We start from the raw sequence: 26,643 nt of genomic DNA on the forward strand, positions 1-26,643 counted from the left end.
AAAAGAGGAGTATAAGACTTGTAAGAGAGAGGGTGTGATGGTTCAAAAGAGAACAAAGGGAGTCAAGTGTTTGACCACGATGTTGTAATATCCCGAAAATTAGTATCTAATTTCCAATGAGTTCCCGGATATTATTAAGTCGGTTGTTGTCCAATTTTATTTCACGAGGGTGAAAACCAAAGTTTTCGAACAATTAATTGCTCAGAAACTTTCAATTTGAAGGGTCTAAGTGTTAACTTTTTATTCGTTAGGAATCTCAAAAAACTTCATTCATAAAGATTGTGGAGTTTGTCAATACAAGTTTGTAGACCTGTGGCACACATGAATTGGAGATCATATGAAAAAGTTGTAATCATCATAAGTTTTGAGATTCCGGGAATTTTAAGTATAAAAGAGAAATTTTGCTTTAGGGTTTCTATTTTTCGTAAAACACTTTTCCTCTCCTTTTCTCTTTGCGCCTTGCCTTTTCAAAATAAAAAATTTCCTTCTAACCCGACCCAACGTTCCCGGCCAGCTCCGGTGGTTCCAAGCGACGGGGCTAGCCCAAAAATCTTCCTCTCCTCCTTGCAGGCCTCCCTATGTTTGTGGAGTGTGCAGTTTCACGTTAGTTTGCGTGCATCGAAGGTTGAAAGGAGACCCGATGACCAGACTTTAACCCAGATTCATTTCTGGCTATTCTAGGCTCTGGTGCTGGTCAAGTTCCCCTCTCCTCTTCCTGGCGACCTCCACAATGGTAGTTGGTTGGACCACCTTGCTCTCATTTGCGTGAATCGAGCTAGACAATGGTAACTATTTCATGGCTGTGAACGGACCCGATTCATGTCCTTTCCGGCGCTGCAGTTGGCCATGACGTCTTTCCTCCCCTTTGCGCATCTCCATGACGCAGTGGGTCACTCTAACTCGAAGCCACATAAGTATTTCAAGGTAGCAAGACGATGGTGGCAGAACAATGATCCTGCATCCTTACCGACGGTGAGTGTACTGTGTTTGGGTTAGTTTTACAGGCTGGTGTTTTCCCCATCCGACTCAAAATGATCTTTCTCACCTTGAGGTTGAAGCTTCAAATTTGCAGACTTAAGTGAGCTCTTAGCAGAGATTTCGACCGAATTCATTATCACACTAGGTACCGAAATGAATTCCTTGTCTTGTTGATGTTATAACTATGTTGACATGCTTAGAGTTGTAGTTTTGCGACCATGTTAGCTTGTAGTTAGCATGTTTGGGTAGTGCCTTGAGGCTATCTAATCTCATTTATCATGTACTAGTGGATTTTTAGTAATTGCGTGTATGATGTGTAGTTTCCGACTGTTAAGTTTTATGTTGTAGGTTAGGAATGGTCAAATTAGTTAGGAGTCAATCCGTGCAGATCCGACCTTTTTACCGACTTTAAACTATGAAGTAACCAATTGGATATTCCGGAATAAGTTTAGTATTAGGCAGCTTAACTTCGAGTCTTGGTGAGATTGTGGGCATAAAACTTTAAATGTTTCTTTTGTACCCAAAGGTTAATGAGTTACAACCTTTTGTTTGATAGGGTATGTGCCAACATTATGTGGAGTGGATTACTCTGATTAGTATTCTTCACAGTACGTATAGAAGACGCAGCGGGAGTAAGAGGTGAGTAAACCTCACAATGATCATCATGATCAAAGTTAATTTATATTTATGAAATTGCTACATGTTAAATTGTTTTACAAATAAGTTTTGTTTAACTCATATGAACTTGATCGATTACGGTTCATAGGTAAGTAAAATGGTTTTATTATAAAAATGATTTTTGAAAGGTTGGGTTTTATTATAAAAATGATTTTTGAAAGGTTTAGCGATTGTGAACTATAGTTGGTATTAGTGGGTGATTCTTGAGTGAATGTCTGTATATATATATATATATTTATTTATTTATTTATGTTGAATATATGTATTGATGGTGTGGAATTGTGAGATGTTATAATTGATTTATATGGGTACTTGTTTGTGTTGGCGGAATGGATTGGAAATTAAGAAAATGTACATTTCTGGTAAATTGATTTATTAGCATGGTTATGCTTATATGTTGATGCTTGAGTCACTTGGATTTAGGTACAATATTTTCATGGTGGGATTGTTATGTCAAGTGAGTTGTTTTTAATATTCGAGTTGTGTTCAAATGTTTTTGTCCTCGGACGGTCACAGTGGTGACAGTGATGGATACAACATTATCATGGTTGGATTGAAATGTTGTAAGTGTACTTTATAATGTTGAGTCGTGTTTAAAATGTTTTTGTCTTCGGATGGTCACCGTTGTTGTGACAGTGACAATTAAATCAGGAACCAAGCCTTTAACTAAGTGTTGATTATGATCAGTTAGAGCTCTAGTATGTCTGTCGTAACACTGTATGTGGGGGAACCGAATAGGGTTATACTCAAGTTCATGAGTGCATGTGTTAAAGGAGATTTTATTTATGATATTTTCATTTGGTCATTGAGGTGTAAAAGAAAACAATAGTGAGTTGTTTTCATGGTTTTGAATGAGGATTTTTGATTACTGGTTGAGGTGTTAGTATTTTCATTCCTAGTATCTGGTGGTGTACTTGTAGAAATTTTTGAACTATGTTTTCATACAAGAATCACTAATCTTTATCTTGCATTTTATTTGAGTGTAATTTGTAGAGTTATATGTTGCTTATGTTTGAGAAATATAAAACATGTGTTATGTAGTTAAGTTTACGCAAACGAGCTTTAAAAAGTTTACCGGGTTTGTTGTTTACAACCCAGTGCACCAATCCATGGTGTATGGTTATATGTGCAAGTGAGGGTATTCAGGTTCGCAGTATGAGAGATTAGAGAAGTTGTGTACAACGATATAAGGGTAATATTTAAAATTGATTCGAATTATCACATTTTCGAATTTGAATTTTGTTTTTCACAAATGTCCTTGAAGATGACAGGATGTGAGTCTGAGTACAAGTCCTCCGACTCTGACTCCTTCGGCTCTACTGGTCCGGCCCCAATCCCTTATACAAGAGTGGCAGTTCTGGCTCCGACGACTTCGACAAATAGATCTGACATCCAAGGCTTTATGTTTCCTGTGGTTGTTTTGTTCCTACTGTTTATGTTTCTTATAGGTTTGTTTCTGCTATATCTTTTATGTTTCTCGTTGTTGGAGTAAGTATTTTAAAAACACAAAATGGCTGGATAGATGAAAAGGGAAAAGATACAAAACATCCATGGTTGACCGATCATGATTAGCATGGGTTTTCCTCAATCTTTTATACCCTTCACATCATGATTAGTTTTGCGATAGAGATTATGATAGAGATTTTGAGCATTTTATTGTAACAATATGGTTGTTGGTTAATAGACATATACAATATGAAATATATGCTGGTTTATTTTGTAATTGCGAACTTTAGCTTGTTTGTAATAGTTATGGTAAATGAATGATGTTTATTTATTTTGTTTTGAAATGACATATATTAATCAAGTTGTTTTTAATATAAATTTAAATTAAAGGAAAATAAAGTGACAAAAATGCCCATAAAAATTAGTGGGAGATGAAGCTATTAACAATGTTAATAAATAGAAGGAACTCAAATTGGGCTGAGATAAAGACTTGAGGTACCAATGCGATTGTGTCTATATGTGAGGTACTAATGGTTATAATGGATAATAGTTGGCGTATTGTTTAGTGAAATCTCCCGAAAGATAGAACTAGTTCCTCATGTTTTAACTATGGACAGATTTCATACCAGCATTGCACATGGCTTGGTTAGTTAGAAACTTTCTTTTCAACCTTGAACTCATGGAAATATAAAAGTTTTTTTTATTTTGCGGGGAGTTAATTGATATTTTAAATAACTCATATAAAAGTTGATGGTTGGAGATTATTTACTAAAAGTATAAACATGTTGAAATTTGAAATCCACGGACACAAATGTAGAGTCAAAGGAATAGGAAAGTAAAAAGTGATAATAGTCAACTTGACTATAAGTAATTGATAGCAAACAAAACACACAAAAAACTATAGCACCTTAGTAAAAACATGAAACAAATACATTATAAAAAAATCAGAAAATTAATTAGAAGTATGAGACTGGTAAGATAAAGTACCAAAAAAATTATATATATAAATACATTATTGATATCTCACAATTACTAGTAATATTTAAAAAATTATAGCAATGTATATCAACTTTTGTCATGAAACAGAATAAAGTATCAAGTAAAGCAAAGATGAATTTGTCAGCATTAATTAACCGAAAAGAGTGTCATAAAATTTATCATGAAACATATAAATACAAGAAGATGCGGGTTTAAAGGTGAAAGTAAGTCTAAATATAGAATTTATAAAAATTCTACAAAATTAACGTAAACTATATACACTTAATTTACATCCAGCTCAACTATAAAACCTGATGTATATAGGTTTTCCTCTACCTATAGAAAGATGAGTATCAAGGACATTTGATGTGGTTAGTCAAGTATTCTTTCTATTTCTTTTATTTTTACAATTTTCTATTTGTTTACTTGAATCCGAGCATTCGAAAAAAGAATTGTATACCTGAAAGTGATGTGTTAGAAACTATTTCCGTAACTAAATAAGAGGTGTTTGAGTGAAGCATGTAAACTATTAACCTCAATATTAGGCAGGGTCTAATTTTAATTTTTGTAGCTCATCTTGGGCAATCACAAGCCTACACAAAATAACAAACCCACACGCAGTATTATCAGCATCTTAAGGAGAAAACAATGAATCAGATGCATTCGTTATTAATTCATTTATTTGTACTATACCTCTTCAACAAATCAGATATTTCATTTGTTAATTCTACCTCCCTCTCACTAGCTTGAGGCTGCAACCAAACAAAATAGGTTAACTAGTGTTTGTAGCATCCATAATCACCTACCATGACTCATAAAATAAATCACTAACACATGTAAGGGAATAAATTTAGATGAGCTAAGGACTTATGTGAAGCTACAAGAATATTGTTTGCCCTTAAAATCTAGATATGCAACTTAATGACTTTTCCCAAGCTTATTACACACGGAAGGTTAGATTCGACTTTTCATGCGGGCAATGTATATATATGGTTTTTTTGTTTTTATTTATTTTTTTATGTTGTACCCAGCGGAATTGCATTTGCGATATTTGGAAAGAATCAACTAATGGTGAGCACTACATTTAGTATTCCAATGTTACTGTTAAAGTTCCTTGACCTCATAGCCTAGCTAGTCGTCTAGCTTAGGAATGTTAAGTACTGCACTATACCGTATGAGACAACAAGAAACTCTACAATTACTCACGAGCTATTTAATTTTTTACTTTCAATTCTTATAAACATATTATTTAAATAAATGTGAAAAATGGACAATGGTGTTTGAGGCCTTAAATATAGTTTTATTTATCTTTTACTTCTATGTTAATTCCTTACAAGTTACATAAGAAAATTAACTAGATAAATATGGATGAAACTCTTCAGAATGTACCAAAGATTTATCTGTCCCATAAGTCACTTGGGTGGATCCTCTATTAGCTGAACGGTTGGCTGAAGTCAAGGATTGAAACAGTAAATTAAGAGAATCCTATATAATTTGAAAAGATTTAAAATGAACTGCCACATTAGTTTGAACCTGTGAAGTCTGCCACAATTTGTTTCAATACAGCAAGAATAGTCTCCTGTTGAGCATGATATAGAGGAATTAATATGTATCATCCTTTAGATATAAGACAATATAATGGGCCAGCACATACCCTTTGTATAATATTTGTTTGCAAAATAGAGTTTAATAAGGGGACAAGAGAATAGCCCGGTAGAGTTGGTGAGATGACATCAGAAGGATTAGTTAGTGGTGATGGAGCTAAGGGTGATGGCAGAGCTGATGATTGTAGAGGATTTGCGAGATTCATACTGATTACCTACATACATAAGGAAACAACCACCTTAGATATACACAATGACAAAAGATAGTAATGACCCCCTAAAGCCCAAATCAACTTTTAATAGTCATCTAATTATATATGCTTAATTAGCCCAAAGAGGGTATTCTAATGTTAACTTAGGTTAAGTCAAAGAATGTCCTTTGACGGTGCTTCTTCTCATACACATGACACCCACATAAAAATTAACACCAATTTATGCAAATATTAAATATCATATTACATTACTTTCAATCCATGTGACATTAATTTTTAGTTTTACAGACCCGATATCTACATGGGCTTGAAGGAGTTGACAAGTGCTATCATAGGATCAAAAATCCATAGTTGGTAAGGAGATTAAGATATATGGCTTGTGTAATAGTGATACTTTTAATTGTCTTTTTTTTTGTGTGTGGTGATGTTAGATACTCTACAAGTACAAACCTATACATTAATAGTTTTGGAACTGATGAAATTTATAATTTAGCGAGATATTAATGCATTTTTTGATAACTTATTAATTTATTAAGGTATAATATATATTTTCTTTTACTTTTTCGAAGAAAAAAAAAGTTTTTATTTTATTCATGCATTACATTTTTTTATTTATCACGGATAAATCCATTCAAACTATTATGTTGTTTGATTCAACGTATTATATTATTTTATTTGATGATAATTAAAATCAACAAAATTATTCAATAAAATCCTCATAAAAGTACAATTTATTATATTAATTATGTCATTATTAATTTATATATTTGATGGGGTGTATATGAATTATCAAATTTCTATTATCTTACAAATTTAGCGCACTATTAATTTAACACGTTAGCCCCAAGTTGGGACCGATAAAAAGTATAATTTTAACGAGGTTATTAATTAATCAGGTATTAATTTAACAAGGTTCTAGTATTATTACTTCTTAAAGTAGTTCGACATTTTATATCTAATATAAATAACAAAAACCATATAGAAAACAGTTGATACAAAAAATTTAATAAGTACTTTGACACAATTGTGCTAACCTCAAAACTACGAACCTGTAAGCTGTGACTTTTTTGTAGTATAGGAATAGGAACGACCTGAAAAAAGAGGCCCAACTTTTTAGTTTTCACCTATAAACCAAGTTTAAAGCCGGACTTACTAAAACAACCTTTTCTAGGTCAACATTCTCTGATGTGACTTTGAAACGTCCTTTTTGTTGAACAACTGGTGCCTTTACCTTCTCATCTAGTTCCTCAATATTTACTGTATTAACAATAACCTTATTATTTAAGAAACAATTGATATGCATACATATACACATTAAAGGAAATAAAAGGTCTGATATACATGTATACACTCATATAAATCATTGTATAATAGTTAAGGCAACAAATTACAACAATAATTCCACGATGTTTAAATTAATCTATGAAACAATTTGCATAATGATAAAGTCACCAAAAACACTATTACAGTTAGTTATAAACACTTGCAAAAGAAAGTAAATACATTCAATGACAACACAAAATCACATAAGATGTGGTTAAAGATAAAAAGTACCACATATGTATAAAATTCTCCACAATGAAGCCAAGAAAACTCTCCACTGAATCTACCTAATCAAATAAATGTTACTTCCGAAATCATAAAACTCAACTAGAGACAATCACTATACAATAGTTGTCGATGTCAAAACTCAATGACGATGCATGTGCAAGAGGCCATGATATCCCACTTAACCTTGTTGTGTCATGTCACAATCTCTATGTGATTAGAGCAACAAACAAAAGTGTTCATATATCAATTTCGTATTTACATTTACAAACTATATATCAATCGTTGATGATTATCATGTATTCTCTATAGAAAATTATCTAATACAAATTAGCATACTATTTTATAGAAAAAGACTGTGTAGTATTCTATTTCAAACAAAAGTCTCTAAACATACCCCTTATATTAATTTAGATCAAAAGTAAGATGTCTTACAATTTGCATAATGATAAAGTCACCAAAAAAATTATTACAATTAGTTATAAACACTTCCAAAAAAAAGTAAATATATTCAATGGCAACACAAAATCACATAAGATCGATGTGGTTAAACAACCTAATTAGGATAAAAAGTATCACATATGTATAAAATTCTCCACAATGAAGCCAAGAAAACTCTCCACCAAGTCTACCTATTTAAATAAATGTTATTATGAAATCATAAAACTCAACTAGAGACAATCACTATACAATAGTTGTCGATTTCAAAACTCAGTGACGATGCATGTGCAAGAGGCCATGATATCCCACTTAACCTTGTTGTGTCATGCCACAATCTCTATGTGATTAGAGCAACAAAGAAAAGTGTTCATATATCAATTTTGTATTTACATTTACAAACTATATATCAATTGCTCATGATCATCATGTATTCTCTATAGAAAATCATCTAATACAAATTAGCATACTATTTTATAGAAAAAGACCGTGTACCATTCTATTTCAAACAAAAGTCTCTAAACATACCCCTTATATTAGTTTAGATCAAAAGTAAGATGTCTTACAATGGAAGACATATACATTGTCTATATATACTTTACATATTCATACATATATAAATTCAAGATAAAATTCATAAACACAAGATAAAATCCATAAACATAAAACATGCCTGGTGATTTAGATGCCTTAGGAACCTCTGAAAGCATGTCATTTGCTAGTTGTGGAGCTATTCCATTGCCATTTGCATGACTTTGGGGTTGGTTTTGAAGTTTCTCACTGAAGATGCCACTAGTTCAAGTGAGATATATGTACATGTATATACATGTGTGTGTCTAAGTTATATATATCATAGCAAAAGATAATTAGAGCACAATATGTAAATAACTACATAATTCATAGTCGTTAGATTCTTCTAAACTATGAGAACTTGATGTGATGTTGGAAAACACTGATTAGAAAAATTAGTTTACAATGTCGCTTAATAGTATATAAAAGATGGCTTTAATGCTATTGCTGAAAAAAGGATTTACAAAAATGTCCAGTTGTAACCACAAAAGAACTGAGTTGAAGATTAGATTTTTTATAAGGAGGATAATCCTCTAGTTATAATGTCATGATAGCCAACATTTCAATTCTCGACTCCTTATGTATTACGTACAGAGTAACAACTTCATATAACCATTATCTCCATTTTCATAATCTATTATTTAGTGAGGACATTTGTCGTACTTCATATACAACCAAATTGTGTCATTATATCTATTATACATTTATTACTATATATTTTCTATCTTTTATGGGTACCCTCTTATATTTTTCTGGTTAGTTGTGAGCAGATAATTGTAAATACACTAGTGACATCACTCGCATGAGTCATATTCTCCTATTAGCATTTTCAAAATCTAAGCCTAATATATGACATATCACCGATATTTCCATATATAAGAGATTATATATTAACAAATTAATTTAACTGACTATGATAGATGATGTCTATTTTAAATATTAAAATCAACACATATTAAGAATCATACATAACTCATGGATTTTAGAACCATGTGGGAAACTAAAGGGTGTTTTGAAGTGCTATGGAATGAAAGTTCACAAGTTGATTGTTCTTGAGATTAGAAACTACTGCATCTCATATTATAGAATTTGACACCTTCATTCGCTCATGGAAACATCAAATTGTGAACTAACAAGTTTGTTCAAATCTCCTATTTATCTCGATCGTGTGCCGACTAGTGGACATTATTTTCGTTCTCTTGAAACGGAGTTCTAGATTTTTCATACTAATTATTTGAGACTGAACAAAAAAAACCAATTTACACGATAATCACAACTTCACATAGCATGATAGTATCTATTAGCCATTTATACTATTTATTAGCATAATGGTAAAAAAGGTAAATAACAATCATGGTGATGATATAAAGATGAAATTTATTGTATAGATATATATGTTATATAATATTTTTTTTCGTATTTACTTGGCAAGTATTTGGGAACGATACGAATTAGAAATCAGTGAGTAATGTGACGTCGAGTTACATATGGGTTATTAAAAATCAACAATAATGTGACAGTGAGACATACCTCTCTCCTTATGTAATTGTATCACCAGCCTCTAATATAATAAAACTGCCTGTTGAGAATTGCCTTCTATGATGAGAATTCCCAGTCATAGGATCTATCATTCTTCCAATAATATCTACATTAGGCTTCTCAGTGAGATTGCTTTCAAGGCTGTGTGGTGAAGAATTCCTTGACATATGTAGCTCATGGCCATGACTAGCTATGCTAGAATCGTCGTCTGATTTGTCATTTTTAACTCTGGTATATGAAATATTGAAACATTATACGTAATAGGTCTTGCAACTCATACATCAACTTTTGAAGAAGATTAAAAATAAAAAACAGTAAGGAAAAAAACCCATAGTATATATTTCATAGTTAATTAATACCTGGCATCGTGAAAAGTTGTGTTAACAAATGCAAGAGGACCTTGTTGGTTCCGAATCACATCATTATCTTCCTGTAAAAAAAGGTCTAAGCAATATCTCACACAAAGAAAATTCAATTTCTAATGATGTGTGCAAATGTATTTGTACGAGAACTTTGTGCTAAAAACAAAAAAAAATGATAAACGTAATTTAATCAAATAAAAGAAGTACCATGTCTGCAACTGGGAATAAATTTTGATATTTTGATTGCTTTTGTTGTGGATCAAGAGTACTCAACGAGCTACAACTCTCCAGTTGACTACTATCAAGAGTAGGGTCATCAACATCTTGGATCTAAATAAAGAAAACATAATATAAAAATTGTATTTGATGTTCCAGTTATCATAAAATTATAAGTAAAAATTCAAGATGGGTGTTTACTAGAGAAGCTTGAGCCTTCATATCTTCAATATTGAAGTTCCAACCACTAATTCCACGTTTATATTCATTCTGAAAACAAATCAAAAGTCAACCAAAAAATGATAAGATTGAAAGGACAAATTAATATATAGAGAATATGAGCCCAAGTGCTCTAAATAAGAGAACACTACCAAAGATTGCTAACATTAACCCGAAAAAAAAAATATATGCAACATGTTCAACTTTTACCCGTTATTGGTGACTCAAATATAAATGCAATATGCAAATATAATATCTTCAAGGTTGATGTTCTTACTTTTGTAAGTGTACTATAAAAAATTAAATTAAGCCAATTGCAAAATAATATTTTAAAAAATTTGAAAGAAAACCACTAGCATAATAGTTAGTGATGTTTTCAATGGTCGTACAAACACACCACATCATCATACAAACTCCATGTCACCCAGGATAAGTTGTCTACATTTATGACTTATACAAATTGAGTCATAAGTCCAAATCCATGGGAAAATATACCTTGCTTGTGGATGTTAAAGGATTTTGATTAACTACCCGGCCCTATTGTTATATCGGTGTTGATTTTGTAACCCAATTTTCTTTATCGTACATGAATGGTGATTTATCAAGAATATCAGTAGATCAATATTACATACGTTATAAACCCCCATCATTAATTTTCAAATATATATATTTAAGAAATATTTAACCTATAAAGAAAGCTTAACATGTAAACAACCTAGTAATCATAGGGAGTAATTCTATTTGTCAGCCCACATGGTTGTTTTATTCTTGGTACTGTTTGTTGAGCTATAAATTTAATTGACATCTTAATTCAATAAAAAAATATGTAAACTAACCTATCTAGGTTTATATAACCACATAATTCATTTATGCAATGAAAATATGATTTGGAAAGTGATCTAACCTAACCTTCTTAAGAAACATTAATTACCTTAATTTACAATAACCACAGTATAACAAAAAATTCACAGTTACGATTTTCTATCCAAAAATATTCTCATTGATTTTTTAAAAAAATTTCTTGCCTGGGAAATCTCCTCCTTTTGACCATCTGGCATTTTCTTTTGAGCAAGCATATACTCTTCTTTTCTCTATATTTGGAAAGACAAATTCTTAAGTACATAAGTTTCATCAACATAGCATGCAAAAAATGAGAAGTTTCAAGAGTCGCATCAGCAAAATTGATTTTGTAACCTTTAATTCCTTAATGCGATCACCAAGAGCAGGCAGCCCCTCCAGAAGTGTTCGTGCAATATAATCATTTGACCGAGCTTGCTTGAAGAAAGAATGTTTCAGCAACTTCTTGGCAGACGGTCGTTTTGAAGGATCTTTTACCAAGCAACTAGCAATCATTTGCTTAAAAGACTAAATGTGGAATATAAGAACCAATGAGCACTAATGCAACCACCATTAATCTTAAGATAGAAAAAAAATATACATTTTTTCAATAAATACCTTGGAGAATTTTCTATCCCTTTCATAATCAAGACCAGGCGGTGCATTTTGCAAGGTCATAAGCAGTACCTACCACCAACATATCCTTAAGTTCTATGAACTCATAATGTGCTCAAAGTTGCTCATAGAAGCATACAATATCAATGGATAAGCACCTTCATTGGAGGATATTTTGAGAAAGGAGCATGGCCATGGGCAAGCTCCAATGCAGTTATACCAAAAGACCATATGTCAGCCCTACATTATTAATCCAACCCAACCTTAACACCAAAATAAAAATTATATAATGGAAAAAAGCTTTTATGAAGAATATACCGTACGAGTAGGAACAATTTTAAACACACTTACTTAAAATCATAACCATGTAGTTGCTCCATAACCTCGGGTGCCATCCTACAAGAAGAAAATGTTGCTTCTAAGATAGAAGGGCATTGAGAAAAGTGAGACCATAAAATTAAACTTATTCCTTTCGGACATTAGAATTTCAAGTTCCTTATATACGATTTGTATATAATCCAAGCCATTAGTTTATATTTCATCTCGTGAGATAGCTTAAGATTTCACAAATGACAAAGTCATAAAGTGCGTAGAAAAAGCAAGCATACCAACAAGGTGTTCCCACAAATGTATTTCTCATCCTTTGCCTATCACCGTTATCAAAAAGGCAAGCAGAGACACCAAAGTCCCCAAGCTTGATTGCACCACGTGAGTCAATAAGGATATTCCCAGCCTATAGAAGAGTTTAGAGATTGTGCAAAGTTGAGGTGCAAGTGTATGACAGTTACACTAATATTAGAGACAAAAGTAAAGGAAAAAACAAGCAGTTTTCACTAATGGATTAGTGTGTTATTTTGGCACATATATAGCAAAAAAATACTTCGGCATAGTAAAAACATAAAATGCTTATTGTTGTTATTAATGGTGAAGTCACTTAATCCGAGGTCATGATGGACACTTCCAATAAAAGGAAATCCACCAAGCCAGCCAAGGAGGGTGGCGCGCACACACACATATATGGAAAATGCAACACCTCTGTTGGTATGACTAGCTCTATTGATCTACAACATGCATGGATTAAATATAGGTATAAATGCGATGCGGTGATACAGTTTTGACAAGAAATCATTTGTAACAATAATAGGAGTAAAAAAAAAATGATACTTACACCATGGATATATGAAAGACAGGATGTTGACATATTACAGACAGAAAAAAGTATCATTTTCACTTATTGGTTTTGAAATGGATATATATAGAACAGTAAATTGTGGCATAGCATAACATACTTACCATCTCTTTACATGTATAAATAACATGAAAAAAGCATTTAACTTGGTTCCCATTGAAATCATATAATTAATGAAATTTTGAACAATTGGTTTACTGATTGCAACGTCTGCTTAAAGAACCATCACAAATAAACCCGGCGCCTTGTAAAATTCTCATTGATAAATTCATAGGAAATATGATATCTAAGACAAAAAGGTAACAAACTTGCCACTGTGTCCGATTGAAAATTTGTTTTTTCTTAGGATATAGTAATTATACATGTAGCAGGAAACAAAAAGATTCAATATTGTTTAAAAGATATATGCAACTCAAAGACAGACATATGATAGGTTTTACAAAGAAGTACCAACGTTGAGGTAATAAAACAAAATACTAGTTATGCAATCAAGCATAAAGAAACTCCAGGACCAAGTTAAGACCAACTGATATGTTCCTACAGAGATTATGGGATTATAATCATTATATCAAAATAAGTGTGGAAGAAAAAACAATCTTACTTTGACGTCTCGATGAATGTGTCCATGATGGTGTAGATACTCTAAACCCTTCAGAATCTCACGTAATATAGTGGCTATAGCTACTTCCTCAAAACCATCTGGGTATGCGGCTTTTAAAATGTGAAGACAAGAACCTCCGGCCATAAAAGGCATGACAACCCACAGATTATGATCACTAACAAAGGAACAATGTGATTTGAGGACATTTGGATGATCAACCAATATCATTGTTTGCGCTTCACGTGAAATGTTATTCTGTAAGAAGCAAACACATTGACACAATGTTAGTTGTTAACACGAGTATCATTGAGCAGGAGTCAATTGGGCATATACCCAACTAATCTGATTCACAATTAGATCATTATCAATTAACCTAAGCTATATAACAAAAGTTTATGTATCTTCCAATCCTAGCTAGCAGCCTAAAAAATAGTCATGAATCATGGATCACATTACCAATAAGAAAAGAATACAAGACAAGATAAAGATAATTAGGCATATATATTGAATTTGGTACCAGATCACAATTGTCTCTTTCGAAGTCGAGGATTTTGATGGCAACAACCTCATTGAAGGGCTTACACAGGGCACGGTGTACAGAGGCGCTCACACCTTGGCCGACCTCCTCGTAGAGCGTATAGTGCTCCGGTCCTATTGGGTACTTCTTCTTCTTCTCCATCCTCACCAGAATGTTCTTCTTCTTCCTCTTGTTGATCAAACCAAATAATCACAGATACAAATGCAGAAACTGGTTTGGGTGCCACACAGAGGCAGAAGCAGAGAAGAATAAGAGACCATGCATCTGAGGCATTGAGTGTGTTTTAAAGGCGGTCACAGGAGTGAAGGGAAAAAGGTAGAGAAAGGCATTGAATACAGGAAAACGATGATGGTGACGAGAGACGAGGTTGTTGCGTTTGTGTTGTGTCAAACGCTTAATTTCTCGTGAAAGGGAAAAATGGGAAAAGGAAAACCTGGGATTTTTTTCTTTGTAGTTTATGGATTTTGATTTCGTGTTTTAGGTTTTCCCAGGTTGTTTGATTTTGTGTTTGGAAAGAGATAGAAATGGAAGAAACGAAGGTGTCGGATCGCCGCTAAAACGGTGGAGAGAGAGAGAGAGAGAGAGTTCCTTACGTTTGTATGCAGGCATATATCCCGCCACTTGTTATCAGTCCATTTTTCCTTTTCATCTTCCATCCTGGTAGCACGTGACTTCTGCGTGCTACTTGTAATTTTTTTTGGTTGAAACGTGTTACTTGTATTTTAGGTAGAAGAAGGACTATACATATTAGGGTAAAAAAGGAACAAGCAAGTAAAGTTGAGCTGCGCACTCTCTCTCTCTCTCTCTCTCTCTCTACTCCGTTTTGGTCTCGTTGAGGCTTCAGCCCTCCTCCATTGTATCTCTTCCTAGGGTTTCCTCTGCACCCCCAATAGCCCCACGCGCCGAGATGAAGCTCACCGTGAAGACCCTCAAGGGCAGCCATTTCGAAATTAGGGTTCAGCCCACCGACACCGTGAGCAACTCTCATTTCTCTCAATTCTTCAAATTTCCATTTTCTGCCCTATTTAGCATTTCGCGTTATTTGGGTCCGGGTAGTTGAGCAATGCCCAATTTGGGAATGGTTGAAAACGTTGTTGGTACTTGTGGTTTAGTTTGTTTAGATGTGATTGGGGGAGAGTTGGGGATTGGGTGTCTTTGATGTTTGTTTTTTGAATGAGTGAAGGTGATGGGTGTTAAGAAGAACATTGAGGACATACAAGGGAAAGATAATTACCCATGTGGGCAGCAGTTGCTCATACACAATGGGAAAGTGTTGAAAGATGAAACTACCTTGGCCGACAACAAGGTCTCCGAAGATGGTTTTCTTGTTGTCATGCTCAGCAAGGTACCTCTCTCGCTCTCGAAAATAATGTTGCTGTTATTATTCGAATGTAGAGACAGTTTATAATGTTATTGTTAGTTGTGAATTGATTTTCGGTAATGTTGGTTAGTTTAGTGTCTGATTATGGGAAGACTGTAGTTATAGAGTTTGTGTGACTGACACTTTTGTATGCATCGATATTGGAAGTTTGATATTGTTTATAGGGTATGTAATTGAATTATTTCATTGTACCTGCTGCTACACCTCTAATTTAGAAAGATAAGTTTGACAGATATAGATATAATGGTTTCATCTACTTCGGTAGGGAAATAATGCCGAGGATACAAGTATTAATTTTATCAATAAAACGATGAGAGTTGTGAATAATATTTTGAGGTGTGTGATGGAGTGTAAAGCTTACCATGATTAGGTATTGTATCTGTGCCTAATGGAGAAATTATATGCCAAGCTGGAGGTAAATGATTCCTTTAACGATTTGTGAAGTGCTGCTAGGGACTACTCAGATAAATATATTCAAGGTTTTAATTGCAATTCTACGTTATGGATATGGAGGTGGCCAATAAAACATAGAGGCTGCCTATTAGGACAGTGAGCTTTTGGGATCTGGTTGTGGATGAAGTGGAGAGGTGGTTAAATACTGGATGGAAGCATTTTTAGCAAGAGGCGAAGATAATTGTGGTTCAGGCGTCTTGAGCCGCTTACCATTATTTACTCTTTTCCTTTTGAGATCCTTTCCAGTGTCAATAATAGTGTCTTCACAGAGAGGGGTGGGGGAAGTAACAGAGACCAGTTAATCAAATGGGAAATGGTGCAAGGTACTTTTAAGCGTGGGAATCTGGTAATAATAAAAAAAAACATGAGGATCTACTTTGTAATAGTGACACTGTTTACATAAGGAAAGGAGGAGTTATAGTATATATTATCTTGTCTTTTTGTTACCCTGAATCGCCCAAACCCACTTTGCGGACCAAGCTCGAAACTGGGTCCTCCTGCTGAACCCTACAATCTTTCCTGGCTAGCTATTGTTATTAACATGATCTTTCCTACTAATCCTTTGTTGATTTTAGTAAACTGTTACTAGAAGCGTTTATGGACTGCATACAAATGCCTGGGATTCTGCGTGGTGCTTTGAGGTTCAATGCAAAGTCCACATCAACTAATTCTCATCTTGCTTCAATACAAAGAATGTAAAAGTATGATTAAAAAGAAAATATTACTTTTCTAAACTGAACCAATTAAAAATGAGTAAATAGAAATCAGATGGTGTAAGATTTGTACTGATACAATTTTTTTTTGCATAATTTAGTCTTTTAAGCTGTTATACTTTGCAAGGAAAGTTCACTGAAATCCACATATGGTTGTGTGTGTTTTTGTGTGTTGCCCTTGTTTGTTATTAGCTCATTCAATCGGAATCTTGCATGGAACATGATAGTTGGTGTTATCACTTTATATGCTGCTATGGATATTGTTCAGTTGTTACTTGTATTTTGCTAAAACCAACATCTGTTTTGTGTGTGTTTGCACGAAAGGTCCAAGATGATATGTATATATGAAACATAACCTGGATAGGCAGCAATTGCAGATATTCTTTGTTTTATGATTTAAGTGGTTTGCATAACTCCTCGTTCATACTTGTATTCGCTGTTTCAATTCCTGTTTTGTTATTGTGACAGAGTAAAACTTCAGGCTTAGTAGGGACTTCATCTGCTCAGGTCATTACTTGCACTTAAAAAAAAAACAAATTGTGTGGTATACATTTTTGTTTTTTGTTTTCTCATGTATAAGCTATTCTGTAATTCTATATCACAGCCTGCTTCTACGATTCCACCTACAACTGCACCAATCTCCAATTCTACTACCAGAGCTGAAGCTCCCGTACAAGCACCGTGAGTTTATATGACAAGAAGCCTTTTGAATTAGTTTTTAGAGTAATTTAGATTTCATCCAACATACTTTTCCCTTTCTGATTTGCAGGCCCTCAGAGAGTACCGTACCTCCTTCAGACACAGCTGAGTATGGTTTTATCTGAAATTCCATACAATGATATTAGGTCTAGTTTGTGTGTTCCAGGTTGAATCCGATAATTTAATAAGATGTGTGACTTGTGTGAATGAACAATAATTTGGTCGATGTGTGCTGTCCATGTTGTGACCTTAGTAAGTGTAGGTATCTCAACATCCTGTGTGTGTATTTTCTTTCTTTCCTCTTTAGGTGGAGTGCTGCTTTATTTTATAGTTTTCTGTTCTAATTTCTATTTCTTCCGTTCCAATACAGCATATATAAACAAAGTTAGATTTTTCGTATCTAAGTATGTTTACTTATTTGATGTAGAACCTACTGATGTTAAGTCTATTGTGTTGCAATTTCAGTATGCATACTGATACCTATGGTCAAGCTGCGTCAAACTTTGATCAGACTATTCAACAAATAATGGATATGGGTGGTGGAACTTGGGACAGAGAAACAGTTACACGTGCACTTCGAGCGGCTTATAACAACCCAGAGCGAGCAGTGGACTATTTGTACTCTGTATGTCTACATCTAATTAACTGAGCTCTTATATTGATGTAATCAGCTGCTGACACAGTGTTCTTCAGAGCATTCCAGAAACCGCTGAAGTTCCAGTGCCTGTGGCTCATTTCCCTGCAAGTCAGGCAACTGAAACAGGCATTGGTAATGCTACACCTGTCTCCGGAGCACCTAATTCTGCTCCCCTGAATATGTTTCCGCAGGTAAACCTTATGATTGTGGAAGGACTTTCTTTTCATTTTATTCTGTTGTATATTTATCTTAGTTGGATCTCTTCAGGAAGCATTGTCCGGTGCTGGTGCTGGTGCACTTGGATCCCTTGACTTCCTTAGAAACAATCATCAGGTAAACATCCTGTTACCATGCCTCCTAAAGTGTTCTTATTGCTGTATAAATCATGAAATTGACATGATTAGATCATATAAAACTTTTCCAATTATACTGTGGAATTAGGTACATCACAATGTGCATGGTATGATTTTATTTGACATTGTGATGCCAATTGCTATTTTAATTTATTTTACTTTTTTTTAATAAGTATTCTGGAATCCAATGAAAAGAAGCTAAGCAGATGTAATCACAGCCGAAGCACCTACATTTCACTAGTCAATTGCATGCTAGTCTTTATCTATCTGTTGAATGGGTTCTGTGGGAGATCATGTCTGGTTTAGATGTTTCCTTTGCTATATTTAGCTGTTAATGATGAGGGTTTTGGTTTATTTAATTTGTCTTTATTACAGTTCCAAACTTTGCGCTCAATGGTGCAAGCCAACCCACAAATTTTACAGGTAGGTATAATGTGAATTTTGTCTCACACTTGTTAATGTTATGGTTTCCTTTTAAGTTGTCCCATATTGTCTTGATTCTGCTTTTGTTTACAGCCCATGCTGCAGGAGCTTGGAAAGCAAAACCCCCAGCTTTTAAGATTAATTCAGGAGCACCATGCCGAGTTCCTTCAGTTGATAAATGAACCTCTTGAGGGTTCTGAAGGGTGAGCATTGAGCACCTTTACATGCGGAGTTCTTAAACCATAGTCATAAAAAAATGCCTAATAAAATCCTTGAAATCTTATCAGGCCTCAAAAATAGAATAGTTACAATATATAAAATTGTTAAAAATTTATCAACACTGAGAAACCTGGCCAAGCAGGATTAATTCTCTTTTGTGATTGTTGAAGCGCATGTCCTGTATGTGTTTTTCACTAAATTAATCTTTCCTCCAGTGACATGTTTGATCAGCCTGATCAAGAAATGCCACATGCTATCAATGTAACTCCAGCAGAACAGGAGGCCATTGAACGAGTATGTATTTTTATTCTATCTCTGATAATCATTCGTGTAATTTATTTATGTTGGCTCATTAGTTGTACAATTTTCTCTGTAGCTTGAGGCAATGGGATTTGATAGAGCCTTGGTGATTGAAGCATTTTTGGCTTGTGATCGCAATGAAGAACTGGCAGCCAACTATCTATTGGAGAATGCTGGGGATTTCGAAGATTGAATGACAGTCCTTCCCCAGTTAATGGATACCCATTGGATTCATGGTTTTTCTTTTGGATCCTCATTCTTGACACTTGCAGTATCTTCACTCTGGTAGTGTTTGGAGTAACTCGTGTGGCCATTAATAGAATATAATTGATTGCTTTCCCCAAAAGTTCATCTGAAATGTGTGACACCTTTTGTACTTGGCCAAGGCTTATTTCTTGTGACTTTTTTAGGAGAGTTGATTGCTAAAGGAGAAGTCTTCAGTTCCAGTTTTTGTTGTCTCTGGTTTTGTTTAGCTTAGGGCAGTGAAACTTTACAAACCAACCTCACACGAATAATCAAACAAAGAAACGGAACCCCTGGCCTGTGCTCAACAACATGGCATTGTTTATTACTACTCAAGAATTAGATCGAGCTGCTGATTGAGGGACAATATGATGGGCTATAACAAATCAATCTGAGCACCATTTTTGCTTCAGGGCTCTCTTTCCATGCACGGGTCTGTCTACGGGACAATTGCACAGTACCACTGAAATGAAGCTCTCAGGCTTTCAGCTTCTAGATTGATTCGTCTGGTGTCATGTAACTTAGCAGAAGTCACATTCCCAAGGTCGACGAGGTCGATAGATACAGTTCTATGTACAATCGGGTTAGTTCTTTTCATTACTACATTAAATATGACAAAACTCTTAAAGATACTAGCAGACTGGAAAAGGGGGTTAAGCAAGAAAATTGAGGATGTTCCTTTAGTCTGCCTCCTAATCTGTTGTCTGCTGCAATTGATAGTTTGACATACGGGTGTTTGCCTGATCAATGTCGCTTGCATAGTAGGATAGGAAGCTGATCCATGTTAACATATTCCTTTTCAAATTTTCAGGATTAGAACTGTAAACTGTGGATAATTTTCCTGAACCACACATTATTGCTACAGTCAATGGTCTAAATATCGGTTATCGGCATCGTATCGGTTTTGGAAAATAAGAATATAACGGGGATATATCGAGATATATCGGATTATATCGGATTTATCGTTTTTGTTAATTTTTAATTTAAATTTAATATATTTATAAACATATACTTCAAAATATTCAAAATATACCAAATAATATTAACTACTAAGTACTAATTGAACAAAAATAGGTGCACAAAAGATAGATTGAGATATTGATTATGCATTCATGCATTATAAACTCTCTTATCATCAGAATCAAAGTCAAAATCATCTTCTCCATTATCTTCATCCTCATCTTCTGAGATAAAATCATCTTCATAAATCACCTTCTGTCTATTTGAGTTGAAATTCCTCAAAACGATATCGTCTCCTTAAAAAAAATCACCGAAAAAAAAGTAATAAGAAAAAAAAAGTAACAAGAAAAAAAGTCACCAAAAAAAAAGTCAACGAAAAAAAATTATCGAAAAAAAGTCTCCGAAAAAAAAAGTCCACGGAAAAAAAAAGTCCACCGAAAAAAAAGTCAAACGAAAAAAAATCCACCGATATATCCCGATATATCACCGATATATCGCATGTTGACCCGATATTTTGAGTTGACCGATATATTAAGGCGATATGGCATTTATCATATCGGTTTCTAAATATCACCGATATATCGCCGATATATCCCGATATTTAGAACACTGGCTACAGTTCATCAATTCCCAAGCACATTATTGTTTGGTACTGAGTAGACATAGGAGCAATTTGTTTGAAATAGAACATGCCAAATATTCAAGTTTCAATTTGGTCATTGATCTACGTCCAGCAACTCAGGCAACAGATGCTAGGAAATATTGTGATCGTCACCCTTGTCCCTTGATACTCACATCTATTCCTTTTTCTGTCAAAGGGGAACAGTCTTTCATCACTGAGAAAGAGAGACTCAAGCTTATGAATGTAAAGGAGCAAACACTCATAACATAACACAAGTATGACATCAATGACTATTAGGAGTAAGATATTACTAGGCTATTAATCACCTAAAGAAGTGAATAAGAATAAGATTGTGTTGCATGTGCAGTTCGAAGATGATGAAGCCTTGAGAGTTGGAACACTCTAGCTACTTGAAAAACAAGAGTTCATTTGAATAAGTACTGTGGTGATTGCAAGTTTGCAATTAGATTTTAAAAAAAAATTAGAACATGCGCAATGACAGTCTTTTAGTGTAAGTTAACGAAGTTTGTGACATTTCTCCATCAAGTGATTGATTATATGCAAATATCAAAATATTGAGCTTTTTTCCAAATAACAAAATAATGCTCCATTAACTAAAAACTGTGGCGCACATTGACTTATTGATCAGGCTGCCACAACAGTAGGTACTTCTTCTTTACCAATATCATGTAGTTTCGTATCAGTTGTCCTTTGTATCTTTCAGGGGGAACTTAATCAGTTGCTTGCTAGTTTGACTAATCATATATAGTTTTAGAAATAATGGATATCTGATCAATTATTACACGTTAATTATGAGAGAATTGAAGAGTGGATGTGACCCTGTATTCCATGCCGTGAATACACTCTGGGGATGACTAGATGGCTTGTACCCCTACATTGTTCTGTTATCACATCTCGGTAGAAAGTATTAAGAATGAATGGTGTCACTTTTTGTTACAACTGAGTTCTGTTTTGAAATCTATCTGGTCCTTTAAGAGATGCTGGAAACCTGTAAATAAATCCCACTAGGAACAGAACCGACACTATGTGGGCTAGCGAAGCTGCATCTCCCTAAAAAAATTAAATTCATGCCTATTTCAGGCAAGTGTTTCTTCGGCAATGCAACTGACATATGGTGGCAACCTTGATCAACAGCATAAAAGCAACTGAAGGTAGGCAGTACCAGGCTCCTGTTCTGTTCCTTGCATTGAGAAGAGATTCCAAATCCAACCATCACCAGATTAGAATAGGTTGTCGGCTACGTCCCATCTCATGTTGTTATTTGAAAAGTACATAATGTTCCTCTGCATTAAGCTTATCATGTTGCAATAAGAGTTGATCAACAATGAGTTGCAGACCAGGCCTACTCTCTAGGAAAAATCTCTGAGTGTTCCAAATGATTTAAAAGAGGCCAACAAATTGGCATATTTGTACATGAAAAATTACACAATCAGATGAATGAAAATTTACAGCAACTACCCTATTTTCAGAAAGTACATAATACAGTAAATGCAGGCTGCGTGCTTTCAAAGATATACGCTCATCTATTAGTGACAGTAACATCAATTTCCAAGATAAACAGAAAAACCAACATAGTACATAATAATCCATGGTTCAGTTGTTACAGATGTACAGTAGCTTACCAGAGTGAATACCATCAAGTTGAATTTCAAATCCATTTGAACTGGACATGTAGAGTTGCTAGTTTGCATTCTGGAGTGAAAGAAGATAATCAGCTCCACACTGGCGAAAGAATTACAACTTGGAATCTTGACCCTAATCAAATCACGTTAAAATGAAGAAAAAAAAATCAAAGATTTATAGTTAGTTTTTATCTACTCCCATTGGAATTGATTTACAGGTTCCCAGCATATCTAAAAGGAGAAAATAGATTTCAACACAGACCACAGGTGTCTCGCGTAGCTAACATGATAGTCATTCAATGTGAAAAAAATTCCCTTTCAAAAGATTTTCTTAGGATGGACTCTGACAGATACAACCTTGTTACAAAAAATGAGACCACTCGTTCTTAATTATCTACCGAGATGGGATGACAGATTAGTGTAGGGGTACAATCCATCTGGTCATCCCTAGAGTCGAAATGGAACACAGGGTCACATCCACTACTTTTTTTTTTTTTGAGAAAAAGTCACATCCACTCTTAAATTCTCTCATAATTAAAAAGAATTATTGATCAGATATCCAGTATTTGTAAAACTATGATTTATCAAACTAGCGGCAACTAATTAAGTTCCCCCTGAAATATTACAAAGGACAAGTGAGGAGAAACTACATGATATAGGCAAAGAAAAGTACCTAGCTAGTGTTGTAAGTTGTAATAGCATGATCAATCAATCAATGTGTCTACAGTTTTTATTTAATGCTGCATTATCAGGCAATGATCAAAACTTTAAACCAAAGAACTTCAAATTATGAATCCACAGAAACTAGCATTATATATACTCACAATTTTAAGTTACTTACCACAGTATGTACATATATTTTCATCTTAAGATACCAACGCCATCTCAAATGCTTTTAGCTTGATGTGGCAGCCACTGCAATTTCCTGTACAATGGATTTATTGTCAGTTACTGAAGAAGGTCAGTTGCAAAGAACCTAATCATAGTAGAAATTTTGTATCTAGAAATTCTGGACTTCAGAAAGAATACCTCAGGGTCGAGGATCATCTATTTACACCCAATAATTCAGAATTTTAAGACCTGACCTAGCCATTGAAACCACAGAAGAGCGCGTGCAATCCTTTCTGCTATGTATATAACCAATATTAACATCTCGATCATGCAAGCAACTTAGTTTTGTTTATAGCTCCAAAGAGCTAACAAAAAAAAGAAAAGAAAAAGAAACCACTATAGACTTTCATATCTTGATTTATCATGGATCTTCCTTTCTGAGGTTTTATTGGATCAATGCTTTGGGTTTTTGGAAAACCAGCCCTAGCTATTTCTACTTTTATAATCAAAAATGACAAAACTTACTGGGTAAAGACACTCGAACGTACTTCACATGTAGTTCGATTTCAGCATCACATGATATCTCTTACCCTGCAGTAATCACATAAAATTTGTCAATTCGGTGAAAAAAAAAGACTCAGCACTCTCAACTCTCAAGCCAAGAAAAACCACATGACGTTATAATTATATATGAACTAAAGAAGATAATCCGAAAGATTCATTGGGATTAGGGAATACCAGTAGATTGACACAATTACAACTTGGGAGTCTTGACCCTAATCAAATCACGTTACAATAAAACAGTATCAGAGAATTTATGTTTTCATTATTTCATTTATATTGATATGAACGAAATATATAGGACATAAGAAATCTTACCAGAAAAAAGGACCAGTCATAAGGAACGATCTTCTCTTTCTATTGTTGCCAGACTTAGTATTTTTTTCTAGGGGAATGAATTAACTTCATTTGGCATTAAGTCATGCACGACCACAAGGATTAAATATAAGCAGTGACATACCACCTCTTATATATGTCAATTTAATAAAGAAAATAAATGCGCAAAAACACGCTTATTATACAAACCAAAGTCTGAAAAAGTCCAAAAAGAAAACGAAAAAAACACTAAGACATAGTAACTTTCTCTAGTCTAATCTAACGACTTATGACACTAACACATCAAGCCTAAGTCATCAATTTGCGTGGTCACAATGTTAGTAAAATCAAAGAAAAAACAAGGAGGATTTTTCCTCATGAGGCCAAACTCAGACCAAAACTAACATGAAAAGAGAGAGATTAGGACATATGAAGCTCAGCCCATAAGGCAAAGCCTAGCCAAGGCCCATAACCTAACACCATCTTCATCCATGGTAGTTCTGGCCAAATATGACCACACGGGATCTCGCCGACACCTCAATCTAGTGCCATGTCTGGCTTTGGAGCCATGATGATCTAGTGAAGGGACTCGACGCCGCCGCCGCTGCTAAGGAAAACTTGAGCCTCAACCACCGCCGCTAGGGACCAACTCCCCACCAGATCCATCTAGAGTTAATTGAACACAAAATAGATCCAATCAACCTATTCTGAACCACCACACCTGGAATTCGTCGCTTTGACCTTGAAACCCGACCAATTGGACAAGCAAAGATGCAGTCCTTGAGCAGCCAAAGCAAACCGACCTACCGACTACCCGCACCGCATGAGAGAGAAGCTTTCCTCACCTAGGCCTTGCACGCCGGAGCTGACGAAGTCGGAGATGGCGCCACCCTACTGCACAAAACCTAGTTTTAGGTTTTGCAATCGCTCCACAAAATAGGAGCCTGCCAGACTCTGCAGCGGTGTGTTGCGCAGGAAGTCGGGCAGCATACAATCTCTAACAAGATTTGATAGAGCGTTTGGTTAGAACGTCTATAAAATACCCTGAAAAACATCATCGTTAGTATAGAATAAGCAGAGATCGTTCAGTCCGGGGAATTAAAAGGGCCTCAAAACTTATCATGTTATTGGGGGATTTGATTTGGATTCTAAAACTACAACTTAAAATAAATCCTAAATTACTTATATACAATTGATTAACCATTCATCACATAACCAAAACACAAATTCTACTCAAGAAACATGTATGACACACATAGAACAACAAATAGGCAGTAAGTATTTCGATTATTTCTTAGTCCATTTTCAATTCCAATTCTAATTAGAGTCCGAAGCGGTTCATCTAATCGTTAAGACTTCTTAGTTATTTAGAATCAACGAAGCGTTCAATCCTAAACATATGCTAAAAAGAGTTCAACATAACGAAGCGTTCTAGTTAAACAACAAAGTAGCACATAAGCACATTAAGTCGAATTGGAGACATGTAAGCAAGCATGTCGTCACTCATCTTGATTAAACATGCAAATTCCTAGAACTATCACAACCCTAAACAAGTATCAATAATTGAAACACGAAGCGCATATTCAATCAAAGAACACTTTGGTGAATGAAATCGCAACCTTAGGAGAACCATGGCCTTGGCTTCCTCAAACATTGATTTAGATGCACAAGTTCATGGAATAAATTGAAATAAAACCTAAATTATTTCGAAAATCCTACTGC

The 26,643-nt window shown here is 34.5% G+C and overlaps 2 protein-coding genes across 2 annotated transcripts; one reads left to right on the forward strand and one right to left on the reverse strand.

Moving 5' to 3' along the window:
- Positions 1 to 4,621: 4,621 nt before the first annotated feature.
- LOC126797049 (serine/threonine-protein kinase BLUS1) lies at positions 4,622 to 15,224 on the reverse strand. Its single transcript, XM_050523736.1, has 20 exons — positions 15,162 to 15,224; positions 14,548 to 14,736; positions 14,031 to 14,285; positions 12,849 to 12,973; positions 12,592 to 12,636; positions 12,399 to 12,480; positions 12,244 to 12,312; positions 11,983 to 12,153; positions 11,814 to 11,879; positions 10,771 to 10,839; positions 10,561 to 10,683; positions 10,351 to 10,421; positions 10,008 to 10,219; positions 7,056 to 7,153; positions 6,931 to 6,987; positions 5,780 to 5,899; positions 5,614 to 5,659; positions 5,470 to 5,528; positions 4,774 to 4,832; positions 4,622 to 4,673 (listed from the first exon to the last, which is right to left on the reverse strand). The coding sequence occupies exons 1-20, from the start codon at positions 15,222 to 15,224 to the stop codon at positions 4,622 to 4,624; spliced, it is 2,031 nt and encodes a 676-aa protein (XP_050379693.1).
- Positions 15,225 to 15,367: 143 nt separating this feature from the next.
- Positions 15,368 to 20,173, forward strand: LOC126800858 (ubiquitin receptor RAD23b-like). The gene is made up of 12 exons (XM_050528278.1): positions 15,368 to 15,541; positions 15,752 to 15,913; positions 17,584 to 17,622; positions 17,720 to 17,796; positions 17,885 to 17,923; positions 18,280 to 18,439; positions 18,508 to 18,642; positions 18,719 to 18,784; positions 19,180 to 19,227; positions 19,321 to 19,430; positions 19,662 to 19,740; positions 19,823 to 20,173. Exons 1-12 carry the CDS (start codon positions 15,476 to 15,478, stop codon positions 19,937 to 19,939), a joined length of 1,098 nt encoding a protein of 365 aa, XP_050384235.1. The 5' UTR covers positions 15,368 to 15,475; the 3' UTR covers positions 19,940 to 20,173.
- Positions 20,174 to 26,643: the final 6,470 nt, after the last annotated feature.

The sequence above is a fragment of the Argentina anserina genome, chromosome 6, assembly GCF_933775445.1.
Source record: "Argentina anserina chromosome 6, drPotAnse1.1, whole genome shotgun sequence".
Taxonomy (NCBI): Eukaryota; Viridiplantae; Streptophyta; class Magnoliopsida; order Rosales; family Rosaceae; genus Argentina; species Argentina anserina.